Source organism: Chionomys nivalis, chromosome X, assembly GCF_950005125.1.
Source record: "Chionomys nivalis chromosome X, mChiNiv1.1, whole genome shotgun sequence".
In the NCBI taxonomy this organism is placed as follows: Eukaryota; Metazoa; Chordata; class Mammalia; order Rodentia; family Cricetidae; genus Chionomys; species Chionomys nivalis.
The window spans coordinates 37,569,056-37,595,059 of NC_080112.1; the positions used below are offsets into that span (position 1 = coordinate 37,569,056).

The 26,004-nt window shown below is 37.2% G+C and overlaps 1 protein-coding gene across 3 annotated transcripts in view; it reads left to right on the top strand.

Annotated features, from left to right (window-relative positions):
• The window catches only part of Jade3 (jade family PHD finger 3), a 144,777-nt gene that overhangs the window by 93,171 nt on the left and 25,602 nt on the right, over positions 1 to 26,004 (top strand). For 2 of the 3 annotated variants that reach the window (XM_057759900.1, XM_057759901.1), the window contains 5 exons: positions 8,207 to 8,284; positions 10,714 to 10,904; positions 15,333 to 15,544; positions 18,711 to 18,878; positions 23,271 to 23,387. In XM_057759900.1, the coding sequence (XP_057615883.1) occupies positions 8,207 to 8,284; positions 10,714 to 10,904; positions 15,333 to 15,544; positions 18,711 to 18,878; positions 23,271 to 23,387 (766 nt within the window). The remainder of the gene's footprint in view (positions 1 to 8,206; positions 8,285 to 10,713; positions 10,905 to 15,332; positions 15,545 to 18,710; positions 18,879 to 23,270; positions 23,388 to 26,004) is intronic. The other variant, XM_057759902.1, reaches the window with a different exon arrangement.

Genomic DNA, 26,004 nt, shown 5'->3' on the forward strand with positions numbered 1-26,004 from the left:
TAGCTCTTCTGAAGTTAATCATAGTTGCTATGGTTTCATGAATGCAGTAGCCATATCATGTCCAAGAGTTTTACAGCACTTCTCTCTATTCTCCAACTCTTTAGTAGTTAGGTTTCCATATGGATTTTTTCATATCTCCTAAGTTTGAGTTATCTTTTGTATTACTATGTCCTACTATTTCCTCCTCCTTAAGGCACTTTTCTAGATTTCTGATCCTTACAGACACTCGAGGTTAACACAGCATCTACATTTTCAAAGCTAGAATGCACATATGAAAGAGAACACAGAACATTTGTCTTTGGGTGTCTAGGTTACCTCAATATTTTCTAGGTCCATCCATTTTCAATAAATTTCATAATTTCACTTTTTAAATTTTTTTAAATTATTTCTTATGCATATAGGTGTTTGCCTATTTGTATGTCTTTTTAAAACTATTTTTAATTTGTATTTATTTGTTTTATGTATGGGTGTTTTACCTGGATATCTGTTGGTGCAGTGTCCACAGAGGCCAGAAAAAGGTTTGGATCCCATGAGACTGGCGTTTGAGACAGTGTGGGCATCCATGTAGGTGCTGGGAATTGAACAAGGTCTTCCAAAAGCAGACAGTGCTCTTAATGCCTAAACCATCTCTCCAGCACCCTTTAAAAAAAGCAAACTTTATGAGATAGGGTCTTGCTTATAGCCCAGCCTGGCCTTGAACTCATGAGCAGTCTTCCTACCTGAGCTTCCTGAGTGTTAGGATTATAGGCATGAGCCACTAAATTCTCAGGTCCTTGGGATTTTTCTACATATACTATCACGTCACCTGAAAATAAAATTGTTTTCCTTCGTAATCTCTTCATCTTTTATTTTCTTTGACTATTGCAGTGGCTAAAATTTCCAGTATCACATTGAGAACAGAGACTCTTACTGTCTGTCCAGTCTTAGGTAGAAACCATTTAGTCTTTCAGTATTAAGCATGATATTAATTTTTACGGTTTTTATAGATGTTGCTTATCAAGTTGAAGAAACTCACCTTTGCTCCTAATCTATTATAATTTTTATCATCTCATATACTCATTCTGTATCAAATGATAGAAATGTGGGATTATCACCTTTAGCCTGTTAATATCATAGATTGTGACGGAAGTTTTTGAATATTGACTAGACTTATTTTGTTGAAATAAATCTTCCTATAATAGCTTGGGTTGCATAATAAAATCTCATAGGTTGGATGCCTTTAACTGCAGAAACTTATTTCTCAAAATTCTAAAGGCTGAACTTCTAAGGATCAAGATCCAGTGGGATTTAACTCCTGATAAGGGTATTAGACCTTCCTGCTATTATGACCTTTTCTTAGTGAACATGTAGAGAGAATCAATTCTTTCTTTGATAAGGGCAATAGTCCTATTGGATTAGAGCTTTATCTATGTAGACTCATTTAACTTTAACTATTCCTGTCTCAAAAAACACAGTCACATTGAGGTTAGGTTTTTTGGCTGTGGAATGGCACAGTTCAGTCCATGACACCCAGTTAATTTGGATTTAGAATATTTTTGGTATAATGCTTGATATAATCTGATGATATTTTGTTAAGAATTTTCTTGTCTGTATTCCTGACATGAAAAAAAGCCCTGTTTTCTTTTCTCATGGTATTTTTATTGTTATATTATGGAGGTGATAACACCCCTAATAAAATAGTTGGGGAGGCCTTGTGCAGGCTTCCAAAGCTGCTGTGAGTTTGTGAATGCCACGGTCTGTCATATTCAGAAAATATCCGCATGAAGCCTGAACAAGATCAAGGCCCAGTCAGCCTGATATGGAAGGAGGAGGGAATTCTAAGTCCTCCACCTCTATTTGAGGAGTTAATGGCAGTTGGTAGCCATTAGAGAAAAGTCATTTTTTTTAACAATATGGTCCCTTGGCAGGTTGATCATGCTCCCATACCCATGAATATATGGGGAACACAAATTGAACTCAGTGGGCTACAAAAATAAAGGGCATGAAGTTAGGAGGGAGGTAGGAGATGGATCTTGGAGGAATTCACAAGGAGAGTGAAGGCTGACTATAATAAAATACATCAGAAATATATTAAAAATTTCAAATTAATAAAAGTATTATGTTAAAATTTTTAATTTAATTGGGGGATATTCTGCCCTTTTGTTTTCAGAAGATACTGTATAAAATTAGTATTGATTCTTTTTAAATTTATTTTTATTTTTAATTGTCATTTAGAGAGGAGTGTGGGTATGTATACATATATATATAGAGGCCATAGGCATCAGATTTTTTTATTTCATTTTACATTCTGTACACAATTCCCCCCCATCCCTCCTCCTGTCCCCACTATCCCCCAAGTCCAAACCCCCATCCACTCCCCCAGCAGGTAAGGGCTCCCCTGGGAAGTCAACAAAGTCTGGCACAATAAGTTGGGGCAGGACCAAGCCCTTCCCCCCTGCATTAAAGCTAAGCATGGCATGCTACCTACAGATTTCTCATAGTCAGGAATAGCATCTGGTAGTAAGCTGCTAGATGGATGTTAGTAACCAAACTCAGGTTCTTTGCAAGAGACGTTAACTGGTGAGCTATCTCTCTCCAACTCCAATTCTTACTTAAATGTTTGATAGAATTCTCCAGTGAAATACTCTGAATTTGCTTTTTTGGTGTTTTATCTATAAATTTAATCTTTCATAGTTACCTAGTTCATATTGAATAACTTTTAGTACTTGGGTGCTTTAACTGCTTAGTTTGTTTGATCTAAGTTGTCAAAGTTATGTGTATGCATATATTCATATGTTCTTTCTATTGTTGTCATATTTAAATTTGATAGTCTTGGCCAAGATTTCACTCCCACAAAGATTGAATAGATGAATTTTCCCTATGACCACTCCCCTCCCCCATTAAGTACAACTAAAAGTTCTGAGCAGCTTGTAAAACACAAACCTTGGTCTTTTAAAAGCTCAAAAGAAGATAGCAGAAGATCTAGGGTTCTTGAGACATAACCTCTGAAACAACACAGCCGTGTGTTCCCTGAATTTTCTTTTTGCTCTCAGACTTAATACTGGAAAAGGTAGCAACCGAGAAACAACCAGCCAGTGATGATTTTAAAAAAACATATAAGAAAAACCTATTCTTCCTAGTGACTGGGAAAGAGAAAGCCTATCAAAACAGAAATCTTTCAGATAATGTTTGTTCATCTCCAGTCAAACACCATGAAAAATACTTTAGGCTGTCACTCTGCCCTCTCCTGCAGCACAGATGCAGTAAGAAGCTTAGACTTTAACTTAACCCCACAGTCAGTAATGATTCAATCCATCTAAGGGTTGTGACAGAAAACTTAATAGAGAAATAGTTTTCATTTCTACATGATAATAATGGGAATTCCTCCTTCCCTAGTGGTATCAGTCAAGGCCATTCAGTCATTTTTACTAATCTCAATGAGGGAGGTATCATTGAAGGCCTAGTGGGAGCCAGAACTTCCAGACTCACCCCATTAGTAACAGAAAATCCCTGTCATACAGGACAAGTGGTAAACTATGACTTCCACTCAACTCTGATGACCAACCATAGTAGTTTGGTTGGAAACCCGCCAAAACTAAAGGTTTAAATAAGGCCCTAGGTTTTTAACGTCCCAGCTATCTAGTTCTCAATAAGAAATGACTCATCAAGAATACTCAAAAGGGGTTGTGGGAGTAGCTCTGTACTAGAATGCTTGCTAGACTCTGAATTCGATCCTTAGTCTCTGTCTCTGTCTCTGTCTCTCTCTCTCTCTCTCACACATACATACATACATACATACATACATACATACATACATACATACATACATGGGGTGGCATTTTCCTCTATCCTGTTCACCACCAGTCCACAAGGACAAGGGACAGAAGTGAAAATAGAGAGCTTTGTACGACCTGAGAGCACAATGGATATAGCTCTTCAGGAGATAACTTCAGTGAACCAGCTCAGCTGTATTCCAGAGTGAGAGGGTGATATAAAGAATGGGGACAGTGGCTAGGGCATCACAAAATTTGCATTAAATAGTGTGTTCCTATCATAAAGCTCCTAGTACAAGTCTTAGTTATCATCTGTGGAAGCACGGTCCTATTGTAATGCTCCTAGCACAATATCTAGTTACCATATGGGCAGCAGCAAGGGTAAAGCTTCTGCAGGGAACTGCGTCAAGGGTCATACTAGAGATAAGATAGGCATCAGGACCTAAAGACAGTCTCCAAATAAGGTCTGGTAGAGAACAGGATGCTTTTCACCGGGAGTGGGGGTGGGGGAGGCATCCATGTTGCTGACCTCAGAGAGAGCTGCCAGGCCATGGTAGACTTCAACCTCCAATCAGTAGGACCTCCCAGCATACAGAGAGAGACAGAGAGAGAGAGAGAGAGAGAGAGAGAGAGAGAGAGAGAGAGAGAGAGAGAGAGAGAGAGAGAGAGAGAGAATGCTTTTAATAGTAAATATTCTAAGAGATAAGGTTTTTTTGGAGATAAACATCATTGGGATCATCTTTTATTGTTTATTGTCCAATAACCCATATTTAGTTTCCATATGTAGAATCCTGTTGACTACTTTCAAAATGCATGCAAAGTTTATGAAGTTGGAAGGAAAATACCCCTTAATGATGCATGAGTACAGAAACTTGTCTTTTAACTTTTCTGGGCATCTGGGCCTCTTGAACCTTCAACTACTTCTTCTACCTTCTGTCTTCCCACATCTTTCCCATTCAATTTTAGGCTACAGAATTCTACCACTCTTGATTTTGTTTATGAAAGTTGAGTAGTGTGTACAATACATAAAGCATTTCATATATCTTTATGTTGTTTGAAGTTTAAAGCTGTCCATATTGTTCGTTCCCATTATAAGTTTCAGTGCTAATAGTAAATTGACCCCAAACTTAGCAGCGCAGAGCAACTAGACTTGAATTTTGAAGGCTGCACAGTAGCTGGGGGTCAAGTTTAGAAACCTATAAAGGCCTTTTTCTTTTTTTTATTAAATTTTTTTTAATTAAAAATTTCTGCCTCCTCCCCGCCTCCCTTTTCCCTCCCACTCCCCATGCCCCACTCCCCTCCCCCTCCCTCTCCAGTCCAAAGAGCAGTCAGGGTTCCCTGCCCTGTGGGCAGTCCAAGGTCCTCCCCCCTCCATCCAGGTCTAGGAAGGTAAAGGCCTTTTTCTTAAAGTGGCATTACATGAGAATTACATATAACTTGACTCTCTCGTAGTCTGACAATCTCAGCATAGTCATATTCCTTATATGATTCTAAGTACATCTGTTCCTTCCAGACAGCTAGGTGAAGGCTGCATTCCTTTTTATGACCCAGTCTTACAGTGCTCATAGCAGTACTTCTGCTAGTCAAAACCACCATAAGCCATCCCTTATTCAAAGAGAGGAGAAATAATCTTTAGAACTGGAAGAATATCAGAGTCACATTGTAAAAGATATGTGGGATTTGGAAAATGCCATTATGTCGTAGAAATGGTAACTGTCTCATATACTAAGTCATAGATTTGGGAAGAAGAGGTCATCACAAAGTAACAAGATTAACAAGGGGCATTTCGAGGAGACTATGCCTAAACATAGTTGTGGTTTACTTCTATAAATCCAGCACTTGGAAAGCAAAGACATAAGGGTTAGCATGAATTTGAAGATAGCCTGGATTTGTGGTAAGTTTACAGAGTTAAGACCATATCTTTTTTAAAGAGGCATTTTTGAGACTATTATCTAGTTAATTTTAAAATACTCATCTCAAACCTTTAAAAAATCTATAGTGTGATGTTATATAGTTTCTGTATTATTCAAAAGTAATTCTAGGCACTCATTAGGAAACAGCAGTCTCTATCTTTCAAAATATTTGAAAGTCATTTGAAAAGTCCCTGAAAGGTCACTGTCAATAAAAATGGATGGAACTAGAAAAAAACATCCTGATGAGCATGAAAGATGAACATGGTATGTATTCATAAGTGGATGCTAGTAAAGGACATTGAGCCTGTAGTTCATGATCCTAGAGAAGCTAAGTAACAAGGTGAACCTTTAGAAAAACATACATAGATCCACCTGGAAAGGGGAAATAGACAAGATTGCCTGACAAAATTGGGAGCATGGGGATGGAATGAGAAGGGAGAGTGGAAGGGGAAGAGGAAAAAAGAAGGGGAAGGGGGGAGGAGAACTTGAGGGAACAGGATAGTCGAGATAGTGGAAGGACAGAGGTGAGAGCAAGGAAAGAGATATTTTGATTGAGGGAGCCATTATGGGGCTAGCAAGAAACCTGACTCTCGAGAAATTCCCAGGAATCCACAAGGATGATCCCAGTTAAGACCCTAAACAATAGAAGAGAGGGTGCCTGAACTGGCCTTGCCCTGTAGTCAGATTAATAAGTATCTTAAATATCACCATAGAACCTTCATCCAGCAATTGATGGAAACAGAGGCAAAGACCCACAGTGGAGCACTGGGCTAAGCTCCCAAAGTCCAGTTAAAGAGTGGGAGGAGTGAGAATATGAACGAAGAGGTCAAGACCATGATGGGGACACACACTGAAACAGTTTACCTGAGCTAATGGGAGCTCACTAACTCCAGCCGGACTGGGAAGGAACAAGCATAGGACCAAACCAGTCTCTCTGAATGTGGTTGACAGTTGAATTGCTGGGGCAGACTGAGGAGCAGTGGCACCAGGATTTATCCCCTACTGCATGTACTGGCTTTTTGGTACCTTATTCTGTTTGGATGTATACCTTGCTCAGCCTAGATATAGTAGGGAGGGCCTTGGACTTTCCACAGGGCAGGGTGCCTTGCCCTCTCTGAGGAGTGGATAGGGGGTAGGGTGGGGTGGGGTAGGTGGAGGGAGTGGGAACTGGGATTGGTGTGTAAAATGAAAAAAGATAGTTCTCTTTTTTAGAAAAAAGAATAAAAGAATTTTTTAAAAAGACACTATGTTAAGCTTTAGGTCAAACAACAGTAATAATAATTTCATTTTCAATGACTCCTCAGTGGCACAGCAGTGTCTACTTGGGCCAGAGTTAATAATATTCCAGCCACTCTAACCTACTAGTGAAGAACAGGTGAATAAACCTTTCTATAGAGAAGTGGATATGGGTCCTTTACCAAAAGCCAGTCATCTAGAAAGTTACTACAACATTCTGTTATACTAAAGGATCTAAATTGAAAGCTATGCTTATGTTGTCCTAACAAAATTACTTAAACCTTTGTGTTTGTGAACATTTGCTGATATGGTCAGTGATCTGATGCCATTCATAGTGTCTCTATACCTAGTCCATAGTGACTGGCAAAGAAAACCATGTTATTCTAGAATTTCCTCTAAAGCAGTGATTCTCAACTTGTGAGTCTCAACCCCTTTGGGAATTGCATGTCAGATATTTACATTACATTTCATAGCAGTAACAAAATTAGTTATGAAGTAACAATGAAAACAATTTTATAACCACATGAGAAACTATATAAAAGGGTTGCAGCACTAAGAAACTTGAGAACCACTGCTCTAAAGCTATTGCAATCACACACACAGGCACACACATGAAGCAAAATGTCTTTTGATAACTGGAAGTGTGTGTGTGTGAGCCTGTGTGTGTGTATACACACGTGCATGAGCCTCCATGTGTGCATGTGTAAATGATGATGATTTAAGCTGTTTTCTAAAAAGTCCCAGGCTGGAAATGATAGCACACCTATAATCCCCAGCACCTGGGAGGCTGAAGCAGGGAACATAGCAAGAGCCTGTCTCAAAAAAATTAAAATCCTCCAGGCATGGTAACACATGTCTTTAATCACAGTACTCAGAAAACAGAGGCAGGTGGATTCTTTGTGAGTTGGAGACTAGCCTGAACAACGTGTTGAATTCCAGGATAGCCAGGGCTACATAGTGAGTTCCTGTCTCAAGAAGCCAAAAGTAAGATAAAATCCCAAAATAACATTTTCACAGATCTTCTCTTCTGTCATAAATTCAGTAACTTCTCTTGTAAATTTACATTAACTTAACCTTTTACCCATGTGTTTTCTTGCATTTTGGTGTTATTGTTTCTGTTCTTAGATTCAGACTTTAGTTAATTATGCTTAATGGAAAAATGACTAAGGTAACATCACCATTTTAATTATCATTATGATAAACTTTGCATTGAAGTATTGTGTACACCCAGAAAATATAGAATGCGTTTTTGTATAGCTGAATGAATTTTTATGAATTAAACGTATTCATTTAACTGCCACTCAGATCAAGAAATAGAACATTATCAACACCCCAGAAGCCTTTCTTCTGCTCCCTGCCAGTAACTGACCTCCCTCACCGTAGGTAACAGTTTTGCCAGTTTTCGAACTTCATATAAATAGAATCCTATAGTATGTATTCATTTGAGACTGGATTGTTTTGTTTATCATTATGCTTGTGCGATCCATCCATGCTGTTGCATGTAGTAGTTCATTTTTCACTCATGCATCGTATCTCATTGTTTGAATATGCCACAATTTATCCATTCACCTTTAGTAAGACATTTAGGTTGTTTCCAGCTATTGTAGAAACTGAACCTTTTTACCCTCTGTAATAATAAAATGTCTGTACATTTTTATTAAAAATATATTTAAAATTTAAATATATTAAAAATATATTTGCTAGGTCAAAGAACATATATATCTGTTCATATCCTGTATATACCTTATAACTGTATTTGCTCCCAAAGTGGCATATATCAATTTATGCCCAAGCCAGCAATGTAACAATAGGTCTATTTGCTTCCGTTTCTTACCATCACTTAGACCTTCAAAGACCAGTTTGGGGTCAATTTTTTAAATATTAGCCGTTCTGGTAGATAACAGTGATTATGATTTCAATATCTATGATAGCTAGTTAGGTTGAGAGCCTTTTAATTGTTTATTTGCTGCAAGAGGTAGCCTTATTTATGAAGTGTCTGCCTAAATCTTTTGCCTAGTTTTTAATTGAATTTTTTGTATATCTTTAATTGTAAATATCGTCTACCCCAAAAATTGCTTTTTCACTCTCTTTTTGTAACCAAAGTTTTAGTGTGTATGTTTCTTCAATCTTTTCCTATTGTGTTTGATGGCATTTGTGTTTCATTTAAAATATCTTTGCCTATCCTGATGTCATAAATGTATTCTCCTCTGTATTCTTCCAGAAGCCTTATAAACAAAAGCTTCATTCAAGAAAATTTATAATCAACTTTTTTTCTTGTACAATTTAAAGCACTTGAGATAAACCATTAGTTATAAAATCTTTTTTAGAAAATTATATTTTAGGGGAAATCAAATATTCTATAATTTCCTTGTAAGGCCATGCACCAAAGAAGCACTATATATTTATTTGATCTTGAAGTCACTGGAGAGCATGTATTTTGTCCTTTTCAGTTAGAAGCAGGCCTCTGAATACAGTTTTAAAATTTAACTTCAGTTAATGCTTAAGATTTCTGCATTTTCTTCCAATATTTATTGCTTTTGGTTTTGGATTTCCATATAATAGAATAATTTTAATGTACAAATATATTTGTTAACTATTCAAGATACTTTATTTGAAATCATAAGCTTTGGGAAGAATGCTTAGAAGAAAATATGTACTTTCTGCATTTACATGGTCAATTATATATATTACATGTATTGATATTGTTTTATTAATTATCCTACATATATAATGACTCTAGAATTAAATTAGCTCTAAAATCCTTCCAGAGGAATGGTTTTCATTATTTTATGATAATACGAGTATTTCCCACCCCCTCTTTTTTTTTTAGATAACCCACACTGTTCTTTAAAATTGCCAGGAAAAAATAATCCAGATTTCCTTTTGGTTATATTTTCTTATGCCTCATCTGGTACTTAAACCATCAATTATAGATTAAGTTGTAGACATTTCTTTCCCTGATTGGTTTTCTTGCCTTGAGTTCTTAGGTATCAGAAAGGCTATGGATTTGCTCAAGCTCACTACAAAAGTTAATGGAATAATAGGATTTTTTTTTCCATCATGTAGCCCTGGCTCAGACCTATGGCTGCTCTCATATATCTTGAGTTTATGCAACTCTATGAACTCTTGACTTTAACTCATTTGCATAATGAAAGTAGTAAGAAATATAACACTAGTGTTACTGAAACATGTTTTTATTATATGCCATACCAAATACTTTATTTCATGTAATCATAATAATCTTACAAGTTTGGTGTTATTTTAATAATTTATTATTCTTGTCCCTACTTTTTCATAAAGAAAACTGAACCTTATCTAAATTAAGTAATTTTTCAGAACCACTTTACAAATGAATGACAGGAAAAAGAAATAGGTTTGTGTAAGTCTAAAACCTATGCTGTATACTACCATCTAATAGTCTGTCCATGGAAGAAAAAAATCACGGGTTTTGCTGAGGTGTATGTTTAAACATGATACCTTTGTGCAGCTAACACTCAATCCCAGATTTTTCCCATTTAAATATACTTGGTGACCCTTTTAAATATACTTGGTGGTCAAGAACACACAATACATCAACATTTTATTAGAATAAATAGTAGTAGGGTCACATCATTATCAGTCAATAAGTTCACAGCAGATGATGAAACTGAATTTTCGGAATCATTTGATTCTAGAAAGGGATCTGCCATATCTCCCAGAAGGAATAGCAAGACATGTGCCCTTGTGTAGCCAGAGTCGTTTGGCTTATCCTGTCAGTACCTGTAATCTGTCATTTGTTGATAGTTGCCAATGTCTTTCTATTGCTTTTCTAGAATTATATCTGAAAAGGTAAAGGAAGTTCTCTTTGTCCGACCACGGAAATATATCCGTTGCTCTAGCCCAGAGTCTGCAGAGCCTGGCTATATCAATACCCTAGAGCTGGCAGCATCTACATGCCGCTATGACCTAGATGACATGGACACCTTCTGGCTTCAAGAACTCAATGAAGACCTTGGAGAAATGGGTAAGCTGTTTTCTTACAAGTAAATTGTGCGTTGACTTTCACCAGTGATTTTTTTTTTTTTAAATCGGTAGAACTCTAAAACTTTTTTCATCTGCTTTCCTTTCTTACCCACCCTTTCACTTATTTTTATTTTTGAAGAAATGAGCTATTTATTCAAATGTATAAAGTATAGCAGTATTTTATCAGTATTAATTTTAATCAATATTAAGCAAGATAGAGTAATAAAATTTAAGTGATCCTTTCTTCATTTATTCAGTATAATAGCATAGATACAGATGGCACATAAGTTTCATGAAGTTGCTTCATAATGCTAAATGTTACTGTAATGATGGTTGATTGAACTTCTGGTTAGAAAGGATACTGAGAGCTGTTTTTGGATCAGTCCTGAAAATCACTCTTATTAATGGACAAGTCCATAGAGGTGTGTCTTTCAGGTGTTAGAAAAAAGGTTTATCAGTATTTAACAGTACCCACTATCCTACTACAAGTGACAGGTTACTATGACCATTGCCCTTTAATATAAGGCTTCTAATTTTGTTGCCCAGAATGGTGGGCCTATGGAAAAATATCTCCAAAGTAGTTCGTAGCTACCTTCAGTGAGTTCTCTATGTTAAAGCTAGTATATGAATACATGTGGAAAAAGTTAAAATTATATTAAATCCTCTTTGGCATGGCGGTGGAAGCTATTCTGCCAACAGCTACTTCTTAATTTTTGTTTTATAATCTTATATGTTTTGTTTCCTCTTGATTTGTTCTCTAAGAGGAATAAGGGTGTGGCCAATTTAGAGTGTAAATCATAGAGAATGGAATAAAAGGACAAAGACATAATCAAGTACCACAGTGTGTGGTTTTGCATGCAAATGGAATTCATAATAACACAACCATCACAGTGCTTCCTTTGATAAGAAACTGCCCTATAAGTTCAGTGTTTTACAACTAATTCTCTTTGGATGAGGATTATATTTTTTTATAATGGAAAAGTTTGATTTGCAGAAAAAAATGGACATTCAGTGCAGAGAATACAAATGTATACCTAAAGTATATTCTGTGTCCTAATATTTACATATTTCTTTGCCATGATGCATTTGTCGGGATGAAGAAATCATCACCATTAACTGATGTTCCAGAATTTTGGGCTTTTTATTTTTTTCTCTACTAATCTTTTTCTTGTCTAGGATCCCATCCCATCCAGGACAATACATTTCATTTAATCTTAGAAAAGATGTTCTGTGTGTATAGGGGTGAGGCTTCATGGGCTTTTTTTCCTTGTCTACTTTAGCATGTCTATTTGTGTCATCCTTGTTCAGGTAATCATGTTGGTGAGATTTTGTGTGTGTAGCTTCTGACATCACTAGGAGACACAATCTCACAGCAAACTCCCTGGTCTGGTCTTCTTGCTTTTACAATCATACTGCTCCCTCATCTGAAATGTTCCCTTAGCTTGAGCAGACATGTTTTGTAGATATATCAATTGAGACTTGGCTCCGCAACTCTACATTTTGATTGGTTGTAGTTTTCTGTGGTGGTCTATATTTGTTTCAAAGACAAGTTTCCTTGATGAAGGGTGAAGACTACACTTATCTGTGGATATAAGGACAAATGTTTAGAATGTAGTTAGGGATTATATGAGCTCAATAAAGTAGTGATTTTAGGTTCTCCTTCAATATCCATGACTTTGCTTGCATTGAGTAATTAGCTAGGTTTCCAGTACGGTTTCCCTCTTGTTAAGTAGGTTTTAAGTTCAATTAGAGAGCTATTGGTTAACCAGCAAGGTGTGAATACCACTATTGCATTCTTAGTGTTATTGTGCAGTACTCAACCCTACACAAAGAACTACGGGCAATCAATGAATGTTTGAGAGCAAGAGAAGCAGAGAAGACCACAGTGATCAGTTATCCAGTACCAAATGCTTAACTCTGAAAACATACATACATGTAGCATTATACAGATTGACCAGGTTATATTTAGGAACCTATATTTATAGACATACATTCATGGAGCAATAATTAATGAAAAAAGAAGCCATGTGTTTAAAGGAAAATGAGAAAGGTATATGAAAAGGTTTGGAGAGAGAAATGATGTGAATATATTATAATCTCAACAAAATAAAAAATAGGTTTTTGAACTTTAGTTTTTAAATATTTTAGATGTATTTATTTTATTTATATGAGAGTTTTGCCCATATGTGTGTACATGCAGTACATACAGGCCTGGTATCTGTAAAGGCCAGAAGATGGCATCAAATCCCTTGAAACTGGAGTTACAGATGGTTGCAATTCACCATGTAGGTACTGGTACTTGAGCCTAAATCCTCTAGAAGAACAAGTGATCCAGAGTTTTTGAGGAGGATTGTCTTGTGTTGGATTTTTCCTTAGGAAGAATGATGTTATAGTCACACGTTTTAGAGCTTAAAATAAACTTTTAAAAATATTAAATTCAGCATTTTTGCTCAAGTTAAAGAATTTAAAATGTGTATGCTGGTTATATACTGGGTGCAATACTAACCAATGAGCAAACATCCATCCTCACAAGTTAATGAATTTAGTATTATCATTTTATAGATAAGAACAGTAAGATAACAAAGTTTGCATAGCTAATATGAGATAAAGTTGGAATTTGAATCCAAGTTTTTATAACTAGACTCTATAACTCTGCTTTTTAAAATTAGCTTATAAAGTAGCAAGTTTATTAAATTTTCATAAATACTAAAATTTGGTTTATCCAGTCTTCAGTCCCTCATCTCCCCACTTCCCATCCCTGCTTAAACCCTTATATTTGGTATTCCCCCTTGTGTTTTCAAATCACATGTTCTATTACCTTTCCCACCCATCTTTGTTAATTGGGGCCTCTTTTTTTCTCCTGTCATAGGTCCCTTTCTATTTTCCTGAACTCTATACATAATCATTCTTACACAAATATAAATATATTAAAATTAGACTATAGGTTCCACATAGGAGTGAAAACATGGTGCTTATCTTTCTGAGACCATGTTACCACACACAATGTATTTTCCAGTTATTTCTGCTTTCCTGTGAATTTCATTTTTTCTTTATGAATTGATAAAATTATACTATATTTTCATTATTCATTTATCAGTTGAGCATTTGTTTGTGCTGATTCCATTTCCTTGCTATTGTCAATAGAGCAACAGTTAAAAAACATGGATATGCAAATATCTGTGTGATAGGATATAGAATTCTTTGAGTATATATCCAGACTAGACACTATATGCTTTGTTCCTGCATATCTATATGTGTATTTGATATATACATATGTGTATGTAAGTGTATGTATGTGTATATGGTATGTCTAGGCTGAAAATAAGCCAGAGAAAATCTTTGCTTCATAAGTAGATAAAATTTTAAAAGGTAATTCATACATATTTTAAAGTTCTTTAGATGTCTTACATTAAAAATATTGTTGGATAAATTTATCTTGGATCATTTTGAAAATTATTCCTTAGTTTCTAAAAGTAACTAACTAATGTTCCAAAAATCATTGGTCCTCTTAAGAAGAAAAATACTTAGTTTTTAACAGTATCAGCCCTATGAGTCTTTCAATTGGGTCAAATGTGGAGGGTGAGGAGAAAAATAAAAGTATAAAAAGTAAAAGGAATCAGGAAGAAAAGGGGTAATTTCAGAACTACATTTAAATCTTTGTGAATGTTAAGAGGTTTCTCTTATTGCTTGCTGTTGAAAAATGGTATTTGATTTTTTTAAATCAGGTTTGAAAAACAGTATTTCATATACATATCCATATATACATATTACCTAGGATTTTCTTTTATGGGTTAATACATTATCAAATGAAAAATTCTTAGCATGACCACTAAGTATTTTTAGTGAAGCTAAGTTACTAATACATTATTTGTGCTCAAACAAGTAAAAGATTTAAATGCTACAAATTAAAGTGTTCAAAGTTACACCTTTGGTTCAAGTCTTATTAGTAGTAGGAATAAGAGAAAATTAATTAAGGTTTTAGCAGGAGATTGACTAGGATTTGTTTTTTAATTTTATATTTATTTATGTATATGTGTGTGGAGGAGAATTTTTAAGAGTTGATTCTTTGTTGCCACCATGAGGTTTCCAGGGATTAAAATCAAGTCATCAGACTTAGCAGCAAGTGTCTTTACCCACTGAGTCATCTCACTAGCCCCCTGACTCGGATTTAGTAAAAAAAAGTAAGCATCTGTAAATTTTTAAGAAAGTGTGCTGTGATGTATTTCTTCATTAATGTATTAAACACTAATTTTATTTTACTCAATGTTAGAATTTCTCTAGTAAAAAAAAAAATCCTTGAAATCTGGTTGCTTTAGATCAGAAAAAAAAAAAAAAGATGGCTTTGTCCCTTAGCACCCTGCCTACCCCTGCAGTTGATGATTTGGGAATGACAGCTGACAGAAGAGTTATTGTTTTTATTTTTGTGCAGGTTATGGGCCAATTGATGAGACACTTATGGAAAAAACAATAGAAGTTCTAGAACGCCACTGCCATGAAAATATGAACCATGCTATTGAGACAGAAGAAGGGCTAGGAATAGAATATGATGAAGATGTGATCTGTGATGTGTGCCGGTCTCCAGACAGTGAAGAAGGGAATGATATGGTATTCTGTGATAAGTGTAACGTCTGTGTGCATCAGGTTAGTGGAAATGGAGACTGCCCCCTCATACAAGGTCAACATATTAGTGTTAAAGTCAAAAGACAACTTTTAGGGTTTGGTTCTTCTAGTATTGGAATTCAGAAGTTTAAACTAAAATCATCAGGCTTAGTTCAAGTGTCCTTTTTTTTTTTTTTTTAACAGAACTTGCCTCAAGTTTATTTGTAAAAACAGCATAAGGTCCTGAACATCTGCAAATACTGTGTAGGTGTTCACACCAGTCCATCTGTCTTCACATTGGCAGACTGAGACCTTTTTTATGGGGCCTTCACAGGGGCCTGAGCACCTTTGGGAGCCTGAGCTGCAGCTGAGGCCTCTGCCTTGGCTTGAACCTTGGGCTTTGTTTTTTGGAGCCTACGACCCCTGGCCATGTAGCTTCTAATCCGCTTCCCAAGCTTGGGGTGAGCAATTAAAGCCAGGCGGGTGAGTTTGCGGGTGGGGCCCTTTGGCACCTTGGGCTTCACCACCTGGGGCTTCACCAGGGCCTTGATGGCCTCCGCACGTGCGCTCATGGCCTTTGCATTATTTGCCTGCATCTTCTTCAGGCCTTTCTTGTTGTGCTTCTTGGCAAAGCGCATGTTCCTCAGGAACTTGGGGTCAACCCCCTTGAGAGATTCGTATCTTTGTGACCGGGGTTTCTTGATGCCGTTTCTGTGCCATTTCCGGGACTGATTGTGTGTGGTGTGGTTCTTGGACTTGGCCATGGCTGGACTGTAACCGGCGGCTCCCGAAGCGCCTGCGACCGGAAGAGAAGAGAGAAACAGTTCAAGTGTCCTTAATCTGATATCTCATTGTTCCAATGGTCAACATTTTTGAAGCTCCGTGATTATTATTTCTAACACTCATATCTGAGCAATGTCTTATATTTAAAGGTGAAAATCAAAATTAGGCTTTGCTTCAGTACTTCTCTAGAAACATTGCTTGTGGTCCCTAAGCTGATTTACCTACTAATATTCCCCCAAGAGGCTAAACCTAGGCCTTTATTGTGTCATTTCATGTCTAGACCATTGAGATTTTTCTCATTTGATTCACTCAGGAAATCTCTATGCTTCTTGCATCATCTACATTGGAGATTTTTCTCATCTTAGTATTACAAACAATGTAAGGAAAGGTTAAATGACTTTACCCAAGTTAGTTGACATTTGTTCTGTCACACTGTCATATTAATAATGTTAGCTTTAATGATATCAGCACTTATTTCAACTCTTACTCATATTTTATGTTCTGTTCTGTGGTAAAACAAGGTCACTTGAGGTACAGTGATGAATATTGCTAACACTATCCTATCTTCATTTTACAGCCATGTCTGAATTTAAAAATATCTTCTGAGAGAGAGCTACAGGTGGTTCAGTTGGTGAAGTACTTGATGCCAAAGCATGAGAACCTGAGTTTCCAAAACACACATAAAGAACTAAGTTACAGGGGCACACATGGAGAGGCAGAGATAGGATCCCTGGTGCTTGCTGGCCAGCCAATCTAGCTGAATCAAATTCTTAAGAGACCCTGGTTCAAGAAACAATATGGAGGGCAATTGAGGAAGACATTCAGCTTAACCTATGACCTCCACACACACATACAACCACTCACATATTTGACATTCAGCTTAACCTATGACACACACACACGAGGATATTCATACACAGTCTTGTCTCCTACACACATACAAGCACACACACATTTGACATTCAGCTTAATCACACACACACACTCACTCAATCACACACACACAAGGATACCCATACACAGTCTTGTCTCCTACCTTAGGTTATCAAAGTGTACATATCTTCCAAGATGTAGTTCAATTCAATTCTTGACTTCTACCTAACTAAATTTTTAATCTTCTGAACATATTGTATATTTTATTCATATTATTAGTTTATGTAACAAATACTGTAAATGCACTAAGCACCATCTGTGATCCAGGACCATGCTGCATTATGGTGACACAGTGATGAAGAACCAGATATACTTTCTGCCCCTTCCTCCAAGAAAACCACAGTATAATGATTAAAAAGAAACTACTAGTTTACCAGAGTGCCAGGTGATTTTTGTTTCGGTTTTTTTGGTTTTTGTTTTTCAAGACAGGGTTTCTCTATAGCTTTGAAGCCTGTCCTGGAACTCACTCTGTAGACCAGGCTGGCCACAAATTCACAGAAATCTGCCTGTCTCTGCCTCCTGAGAACTGGGATTAAAGGCATGTGCCACCACCACCTCTCCACCAGCTGATTTTATAGATTATAAATCCATGTGGAAATGCATGGAAGAGATAAAAATTAAAAAACAACTTCCAACAAGTGGCACTCATGCTGAATGTAAAAATGTATGTCAATTAAACCAGAGAGGTCTTTTCAGTCAGAAGAGAATATGTTCATGGCAAGTAGTCAAAGTGGGCAAAATATTTTGGAAGCATTTTTTTCAGAAATAGATTAGAGCAATTAAGAGGGGAACTGGACAGAATTGAAGATGGGGGATTTAGAATAATTTCAAGTAATCTTCCACCTCCCTGAGTTCATTTATTTTCTAATATCATTACATAAAGAATTAAAAAAGCTCTCAGAACTCATTATGGATTATTGTGATTCAATTCACAAGTCTCCTGGTTCAACCTAAACAAATAATTTCTACAATTTGCTGAATGTTTTTCATGTACCAGGTCGTATTAGACTCTTTATAAACATTAGGTGATTTGTATTCATATAGTTTACTATTTTCTATCACCTTTTTTCTTGATCACAATAGTACATGACATGTTGAAGTTACTCCAGTACTGATTTGATGACCTGTTACGATATATAAACATTGAAAACAATTTGGAAAACAGGAAAAATAATCCATTTTCCATTTTTTTAAAATAAAAATGTCTGTAACCCAACTCTCTGTTAATAATTCGCTAACTTTGGGATGAATCTCCACCTTGTCTTTTTCTATCTTCCTTCAAGTTAGTTCTCATAGGCATGCTAATCTTAGTTCAAATGCTGCTACATTGGTTTTTAGTGTTTAAAAATTGCTAAATCCCAGATAAGAACTTCTTCAGCTAGATTTGTCTTTATCCCCAAAACAGAGAATATTTTCTTAACTGTGTCAAAATTGGTGTTAGTGCTAATACAGATACACTAACCATTCTTCCCTCTCTTCCTCATGCCTACAGGCTTGCTATGGCATCCTTAAGATTCCAGAAGGCAGCTGGCTGTGTCGTTCCTGTGTCCTGGGCATTTATCCACAGTGTGTTTTGTGTCCTAAGAAAGGTGGAGCCATGAAGACCACCAGGACAGGAACTAAATGGGCCCATGTCAGTTGTGCCCTGTGGATTCCAGAAGTAAGAAACCATCTGAATCTGGGAAGTAGGACTCCAGGGTGTCCTACTTCCCATGATGTTTAGACAGACAGATACTTGTCATGGAAATGCTTCCTGCTCACCTATATTTCTGAGATTTCTGTGCTACCTCAGGTCTTCTTGGACACAAGTGTGCATTTTAGCCCAAACTTACGTATTTGTGAGTAGTACTTTCAGTGGTGTTTGATAAATTTGTTTGAGAGAAGAGGCATAAAAGACCAGAGTGTGGGAGATGGAGATGGCGTAGCTGTTAGGAGCTCACAGTGCTCTTTTCTATTTATTTATTTATTTGTTTATTTGTTTGTTTATTTGTTTATTTATTTATTAAAGATTTCTGCCTTCTCCCCGCCACCACCTCCCATTTCCCTCCCCCTCCCCTATCAAGTCCCCCTCCCTCATCATCCCTAAGAGTAATCCGGGTTCCCTGCCCTGTGGGAAGTCCAAGGACCACCCACCTCCATCCAGGTCTAGTAAGGTGAGCATCCAAACTGCCTAGGCTCCCACAAAGCCAGTACGTGCAGTAGGATCAAAAACCCATTGCCATTGTTCTTGAGTTCTCAGTAGTCCTCACAGTGCTCTTATAGAGGATCTGAGTTCAGTTCCAGTACCATGGCAGTCAGCTCACTTTAATTCTGCTTCCCAGGGAATTGATGACCTCTGGTCTCCAGAAGTACCTGTACACGTATACACATATAGTAATATTTTTATAAACAAATTTTTTTTCTTATTAAGGAAAACATTTAATTGGTATAGTCCATTATCATCATGGTGAGAAGCATGGCAGTATGTAGGCAGATGTAGTGCTAGAGAAGGAACTGGGAGTTCTACATCCTGATCTGCAGGCAACAGGGAGGGAACTGTGTCCCACATTGGGCAGAGCTTGAGAATATGTAATCTCAACACCTGCCCCCACAGTGACACGCTTCCTCCAACAAGGCCACACCTACTCCAACAAGACCATCTCCTAATAGTGCCACTCCCTATGGGCCAAGCATTCAAACACATGAGTCTATGGTGGCCTTAACCATTCAGACTGCCACAATGTGTTACTTTGAAAAAAACTGCCTAAGAGTTTATTTATTTATTTATTTAAGATTTCTGCCTCCTCCCCACCACCACCTCCCATTTCCCTCCCCCAATCAAGTCCCCCTCCTTCGTCAGCCCTAAGAGCAATCAGGGTTCCCTGCCCTGTGGGAAGTTCAAGGACCTCCCACCTCCATCCTGGTCTAGTAAGGTGAGCATCCAAACTGCCTAGGCTCCCACAAAGCCATTACGTGCAGTAGGATCAAAAACCCATTGCCATTGTTCTTGAGTTCTCAGTAGTCCTCATTGTCCATTATGTTCAGCAAGTCCGGTTTTATCCCATGCTTTTTCAGACCCAGGCCAGCTGGCCTTGGTGAGTTCCCGATAGAACATCCCCATTGTCTCAGTGTGTGGGTGCACCCCTCGTGGTCCTGAGTTTCTTGCTCTTGCTCTCTCTCCTTCTGCTCCTGATTTGGACCTTGAGATTTCAGTCCGGTGCTCCAATGTGGGTCTCTGTCTCTATAAACAAATATTTTTTAAACTATTTACTATTTTTTAAAAAAGACAAAGTGTGAGAAACATTTTAAAAGTAAACTTTACCTTATTTTAAAATACCTGTAAGCCGGGCGGTGGTGGCGCACGCCTTTAATCCCAGCACTCGGGAGGCAGAGGCAGGTGGATCTCTGTGAGTTCGAGACCAGCCTGGTCTACAAGAGCTAGTTCCAGGACAGGCTCCAAAACCACAGAGAAACCCTGTCTCGAAAAAAACAAAAAAAAAAAAAATACCTGTAGCCACAGCCAGGCAGTGGTGGTTTATGCCTTTAATCCCAGCACTCGGGAGGCAGAGGCAGGCAGATCTCTATGAGTTCGATGTCAGCCTTGTCTACAGACCTAGTTTCAAGACAGGTCCCAAAGCTACAGAGAAACCCTGTCTCAAAAAAAAAAAAAAACCTGTAGCCACAAATCAGTCTAAGACATGAAATGCCACAGAACTATACTAATAGCATCCTGGAAGGCTCCCTTATATCCCCTCCTTTCCTTATTTACTGGGAATAATAACCATTTTTATTTTGATCAGCTATAGATAAGTTTTATATATTTTTAAGCTTCATGTAAAAGGAATTCATACAGTAAGTATTATTTTCTGTCTGGCTAGCACTCCATGTTGTAATATGTATCAGTAGTTCATCAATTTACATTGCTTAGTAGTTTACCATTTTATGGATATACTGCTTATTCATCCTATTGTTCATTAACTTAATTAAAACATGGCTTCTAAAACATTCCTGTAATCCCTATACTTGGGAGATTAAGATCTAGAAACCAGCTTGGAACTGTCTAGTGAGCTCAAAGCCAACCTACATACTTAGACCCTGTAAACATACAAACAAACAAAACCCACAGATTTGGGCTAGGGTGTAGCTAGTGGTAGAGTATTTGCCAAATATGAACTAAGCAGCTCTCCATTACCAAAAAATTAAATTAAAAAAGGTTGAAGCCAGCCCTGGTACATATGCCTGTAAACCTGCATCTTTGGATGGAAAGGCAGGATAGTTAAAAGTTCAAAGCCTGGGCTGCATAGTAAACTCAAGAGTAGCCTAAGCTATAGTGAGACCTTGTCTCAAACAGAAAAAAACAACAAGAGCTAGGGAATATAGCTCAGAGGTAGAGCACTTGCTTAGCATGTGCAAAGGCCTGGACTTGATCCCTAGTACCACACACATAAAAATAAAACAAATCATCTATAATCCTAACACTCAGAAGGCTGAAATAAGAAGGTCATGAGTTAAGGGCCACCCTGAGTTACATAGATGCTATCTCAAAAATAAAAATACTAAAACTTTTAGCCAGGCGGTGGTGGCTTACACCTTTAATCCCAGTACTTGGGAGGCAGAGGCAGGTGGATCTCTGTGAGTTCAAGGCCAGCCTGGTCTACAGAGTGAGTGCCAGGAGAACCAGAATTGTTACACAGAGAAACCCTGTTTTGAAAGAAAAAACTTTCAAAAAACTTCTCTTAGGGCTTCTAATTCTTGATTTCTAGATTTTGAATTATTAAAGATCTCTCTTTCCTGATCTGGATATAACTTGTACTAGATGAATCATCTTAGTTTGATAGTTATTCACTGTTTAAAACCTGTTTCTTTCTGGTGCTGGAGAAATGGTCCAGGGATTAAGAGCATTGGCTACTTTTCCAGAAGACCAAAATCCCAGCACCCATATAGTGGCTTATAACCATTTGTAACTCCATTCCCAGAGAATCCAATACTTTTTTTTCAGACCTTTGTAGACACTGCATGCATATGGTGTACAGACATGCATATAGGCTAAACACTCATACACACAAAATAAAATGAAAAATAATAATTTTAAACATTTATTTCTTGGGTGTGGAAAAATGGCTCAGTAATTAGGAGCACTAGCTGTGGCTGTAGAAGACCCAGGTTCAAATCCCAGCACACATATGGCAGCTCACAACTATCTGTAACTCCAGTTGCAGGGGATCCATGGCACCAGGCATACATGTGGTGCACATATATATGCATGCAGGCAAAATACGCATACAAATAGAATAAATATTTAGAAAACAGTTTCTTTCTTTTAAAAGGCATGTATAAAGTTATAAAAGAGAAACAAGAACACATTTTTAGCAGTAATTACATTGACCCTTTGTTTCCAGATGGAAAAGAATTTTTTCATCTTTTTTAAAGTATCCCTTTCCTTTCAGCATCCCCAAAGACTTAATTTCACTTTGAAGCTACTTTGGCTGAGAGAGTAGGGTAAGCTAATAATAGTTACATAGTTTTAAAGATTGGGGTTTAGAAGTGATATCATCCTCATTCTTTCTAATTACATGCTGTAGTCTCTTCATTACATAAATTTGCTGCTACTTTCCAACAATATTATCCTGCTTTGTGAACCAAATATAAAGATCTGTCACTGCCTGTCTTTATATTTAGTTGATTAAATGAAATAGCAAGGCATGTGGTACCATCTCTAACATAAAACAGATACTAGAATTTCTAAACTTTCTTTCCTTTCCTTAGTAGCTTTCTTTGGTTCCTAAGTAAAGATGGATATATCTTGATTCTTTAAGGTAACCATGACTACCTAGTCTACACTCGTGCACTCTCATCACATATATGAATTGTTTACATTGCTAGAAGTAACTGAAGGACTGAGCAATGAAAAGAGATCTGTTTTGTTTATTCTTAGTTTCATACTAACCTTGGAAGATATGGCTTACCTCATTGTTTTAATGTTCTCAGCTTCATATAACATCATTTATAGTTTGTGAAAAGTACTTCTGAGATGCCCTGGTGCTTCTGCCTTATGATGATATTTTATTTGTAGGTCAGCATTGCTTGTCCTGAGAGAATGGAACCTATCACAAAAATCTCCCATATTCCACCTAGCCGGTGGGCCTTAGTTTGCAGCCTGTGCAAGTTGAAGACGGGGGCTTGTATTCAGGTAAGTGCCCTGAGAAGTAGTGGAATGAGCTAAAACCAAGAGTCTCCCCTCTCATGTGCAGGATGGTGTCATTCCACAGAGCATGTGTGGAAATCTTTTCAGATGTTGCTTCCAGGCTGTTCAGCATGGTTTTTTAAAAGATTTATTTTTATTTATGTGTATGTGTGTGGGTACCCCCAGAGGCCAGAAGAGGGTGTTGGATCTCCTGGAACTGGATTTACAGTTGTTGTGAACCATCCAGCATAGCTGGGAACTTGGATCCTCTGAAAGAACCATAAATGGTTTTAACCACTAAGCCTATTCTTTTCAACATTCATATTGGTTGTGGGCATAGTGATATATACCTTAGGTCCAGCTACTCAGGAAATTGGGACAGAAGAATCAGTTCAGTTCAGGAGTTCAAGGCCAACCTGAAAAAACATAGTGAGACCCTTTCTCAAAATAATACTCATAGTGATATTTAACCTTTTAGTGTCAGAGCTCATGAATTAACTGAACTCTGAAGCTGAGTGATTTCATTCTTAGTAGGAATAAGCTATAACTCTAAAGCTATAAACCTATAACTCTAAGCTATAAGTCCATGTTCAGTAAATTCATTAATTGTCAATTTAAGATCCAGAATGATTGAATAGATGGCTCTATAAACATTTGAGTATGGAAAGGTATATTTGAATAGATAGTCTGGAGGCTAGTTTTGAAAATCATTCTCTCGAGAGGGAGGGGGAATGGAGTGGGGGGAGGAGAAGAGGAGTGGGAATAGGGGGAGGGAAGTGGGGGGAGGGGGAGGGAAATGGGAAACGGGAAGGAGGCGGAAATTTTAATTAAAAAAGAATAAAAGAAAAGAAAAAGAAAAAAGAAAATCATTCTCATAGGCTTCTATGTTGCACGTGGCAGTACAAGTAATGTTTTCTAAAATATCTGAGGTACAGTATCACTTCACTTTCTGTTCCAAACATACTAAGGTGGTACTGCTTGTAAGTGGGAAGGAAGGACTGACCTTCCATTCCATAGTCTTACTGTATGTAAGCTGCAGACGGTTGAAATTAGATTTTCCTGTACACCTTCAGAGAAAGGAGCCTCTGTAATGTCATAACTTAAGACAATGACTCTAGGTGTTCACTGCTGCTTAGCATAACAGGTTGCAGACTTGTCATCTAACAAGTATGAGCACTTGTCATGTTTTTTAAAAATTTCTTTTGGCTGATTTTATTTATGTTAGCTATAACATTTTAGTATTTATAAAGGAAAAGTGTCCCCCTAATATTTATGGACTTTGCTGTCTAGTATTATGTCAATTCAACACAAGCTAGGGTTATTTTGGAAATGACTCAATTGAGAAAATGCCCATAAATAGATTGGCATGTAGACAAGCCTGTGATGCATTTTCTTGATTGATGACTGATATGAGAGGTTCCAGCCCACCATGTGTGGGGGGAGTGCCACTCCCAGTTTAGTCCTGGGTACTATAAGAAAGCAGTTTGAACAAGCCATAGGAGTAAGGCAGTAAGTAGACTCTTCCAAGGCCTCTGCATCATTTCCCGCCTTGGGTTTCTGTCCTGACTTCCCTGGATTATGCAAGTTGTAAGATGAAATAAATCCTTTTCTCCCTAAGATACTTTTGGTTATGGTGGATTTTTGGTTTTTGTGAGAATGTTTGTTATTTTGTTTTTCCTGGTTTTGAGTTTTTTGAGACAGGCGCTCTCTGTGTAACAGCCCTTACTGTCCTGGAACTCGCTTTGTAGACCAGTCTGGCCTCGAACTCACAGAAATCAACACATTTCTGCCTCCCAAGTGCTAGGATTAAGTTCATGGACCACTATGCCAGGCCTGGTATTGGTGTTTTATCATAGCAGTAGAAACCCTGAGCTACTAACCTATCACATTGTCTGTTTGTTTAAGTTCTTTCCTGTTTGCTCTCCATATATGAGCCTCTTAAAGGCTAAGATGTTACCATTCCACCATTAGTATTCATTTAGGGTTCATTAAATAAATGCATATATGTTTCCTTGTATCAAATTAATTTATAATACATATATTCCATTAAAACAATATTTTCCATGTGTATTATTTAATAATTTTACAGTGGAGATTGAATTTGTATTCAAAAAATTACTTATTCTCCTCATTATGGTACCCACATTTCCCACTATTTTGCAGTTAAAGATTATTTTTATGTAGTCATTAATTAATAACATAGTGAGGAAAAAAAATTGGCCTTAACCTTTGCAGATCTGAGTTTGCATTGCAGCCTTAGGCTACACATTCTGTGTTCTATTATATTGTTCATCTATGAGTTTTATATTCCCTAGTTTTCTTCTACACTTTCCCCACACCTTGACGTGGTTAGACATACAGTAAAAACTAGATTAATGGGGGGCTAATGGATAAACAGATGAGTAGATGGAACATTCTAGAGGTTTTTTTGTGTGTAGACCAACGGTTTTTAATTTTATTTCTTAAAGTTCAGATTCTTGATTTTAGAGAACTCTTACTAAATTGAGGCTATTATGCATTTTTTTTAGAAAAGATTACACTTTTTATTGATTTTTATTGAACTATACATTTTTCTCTGCTCCCCTTGCTTCCTCTCCCCTCCCGTTCAACCCTTTCACAAGGT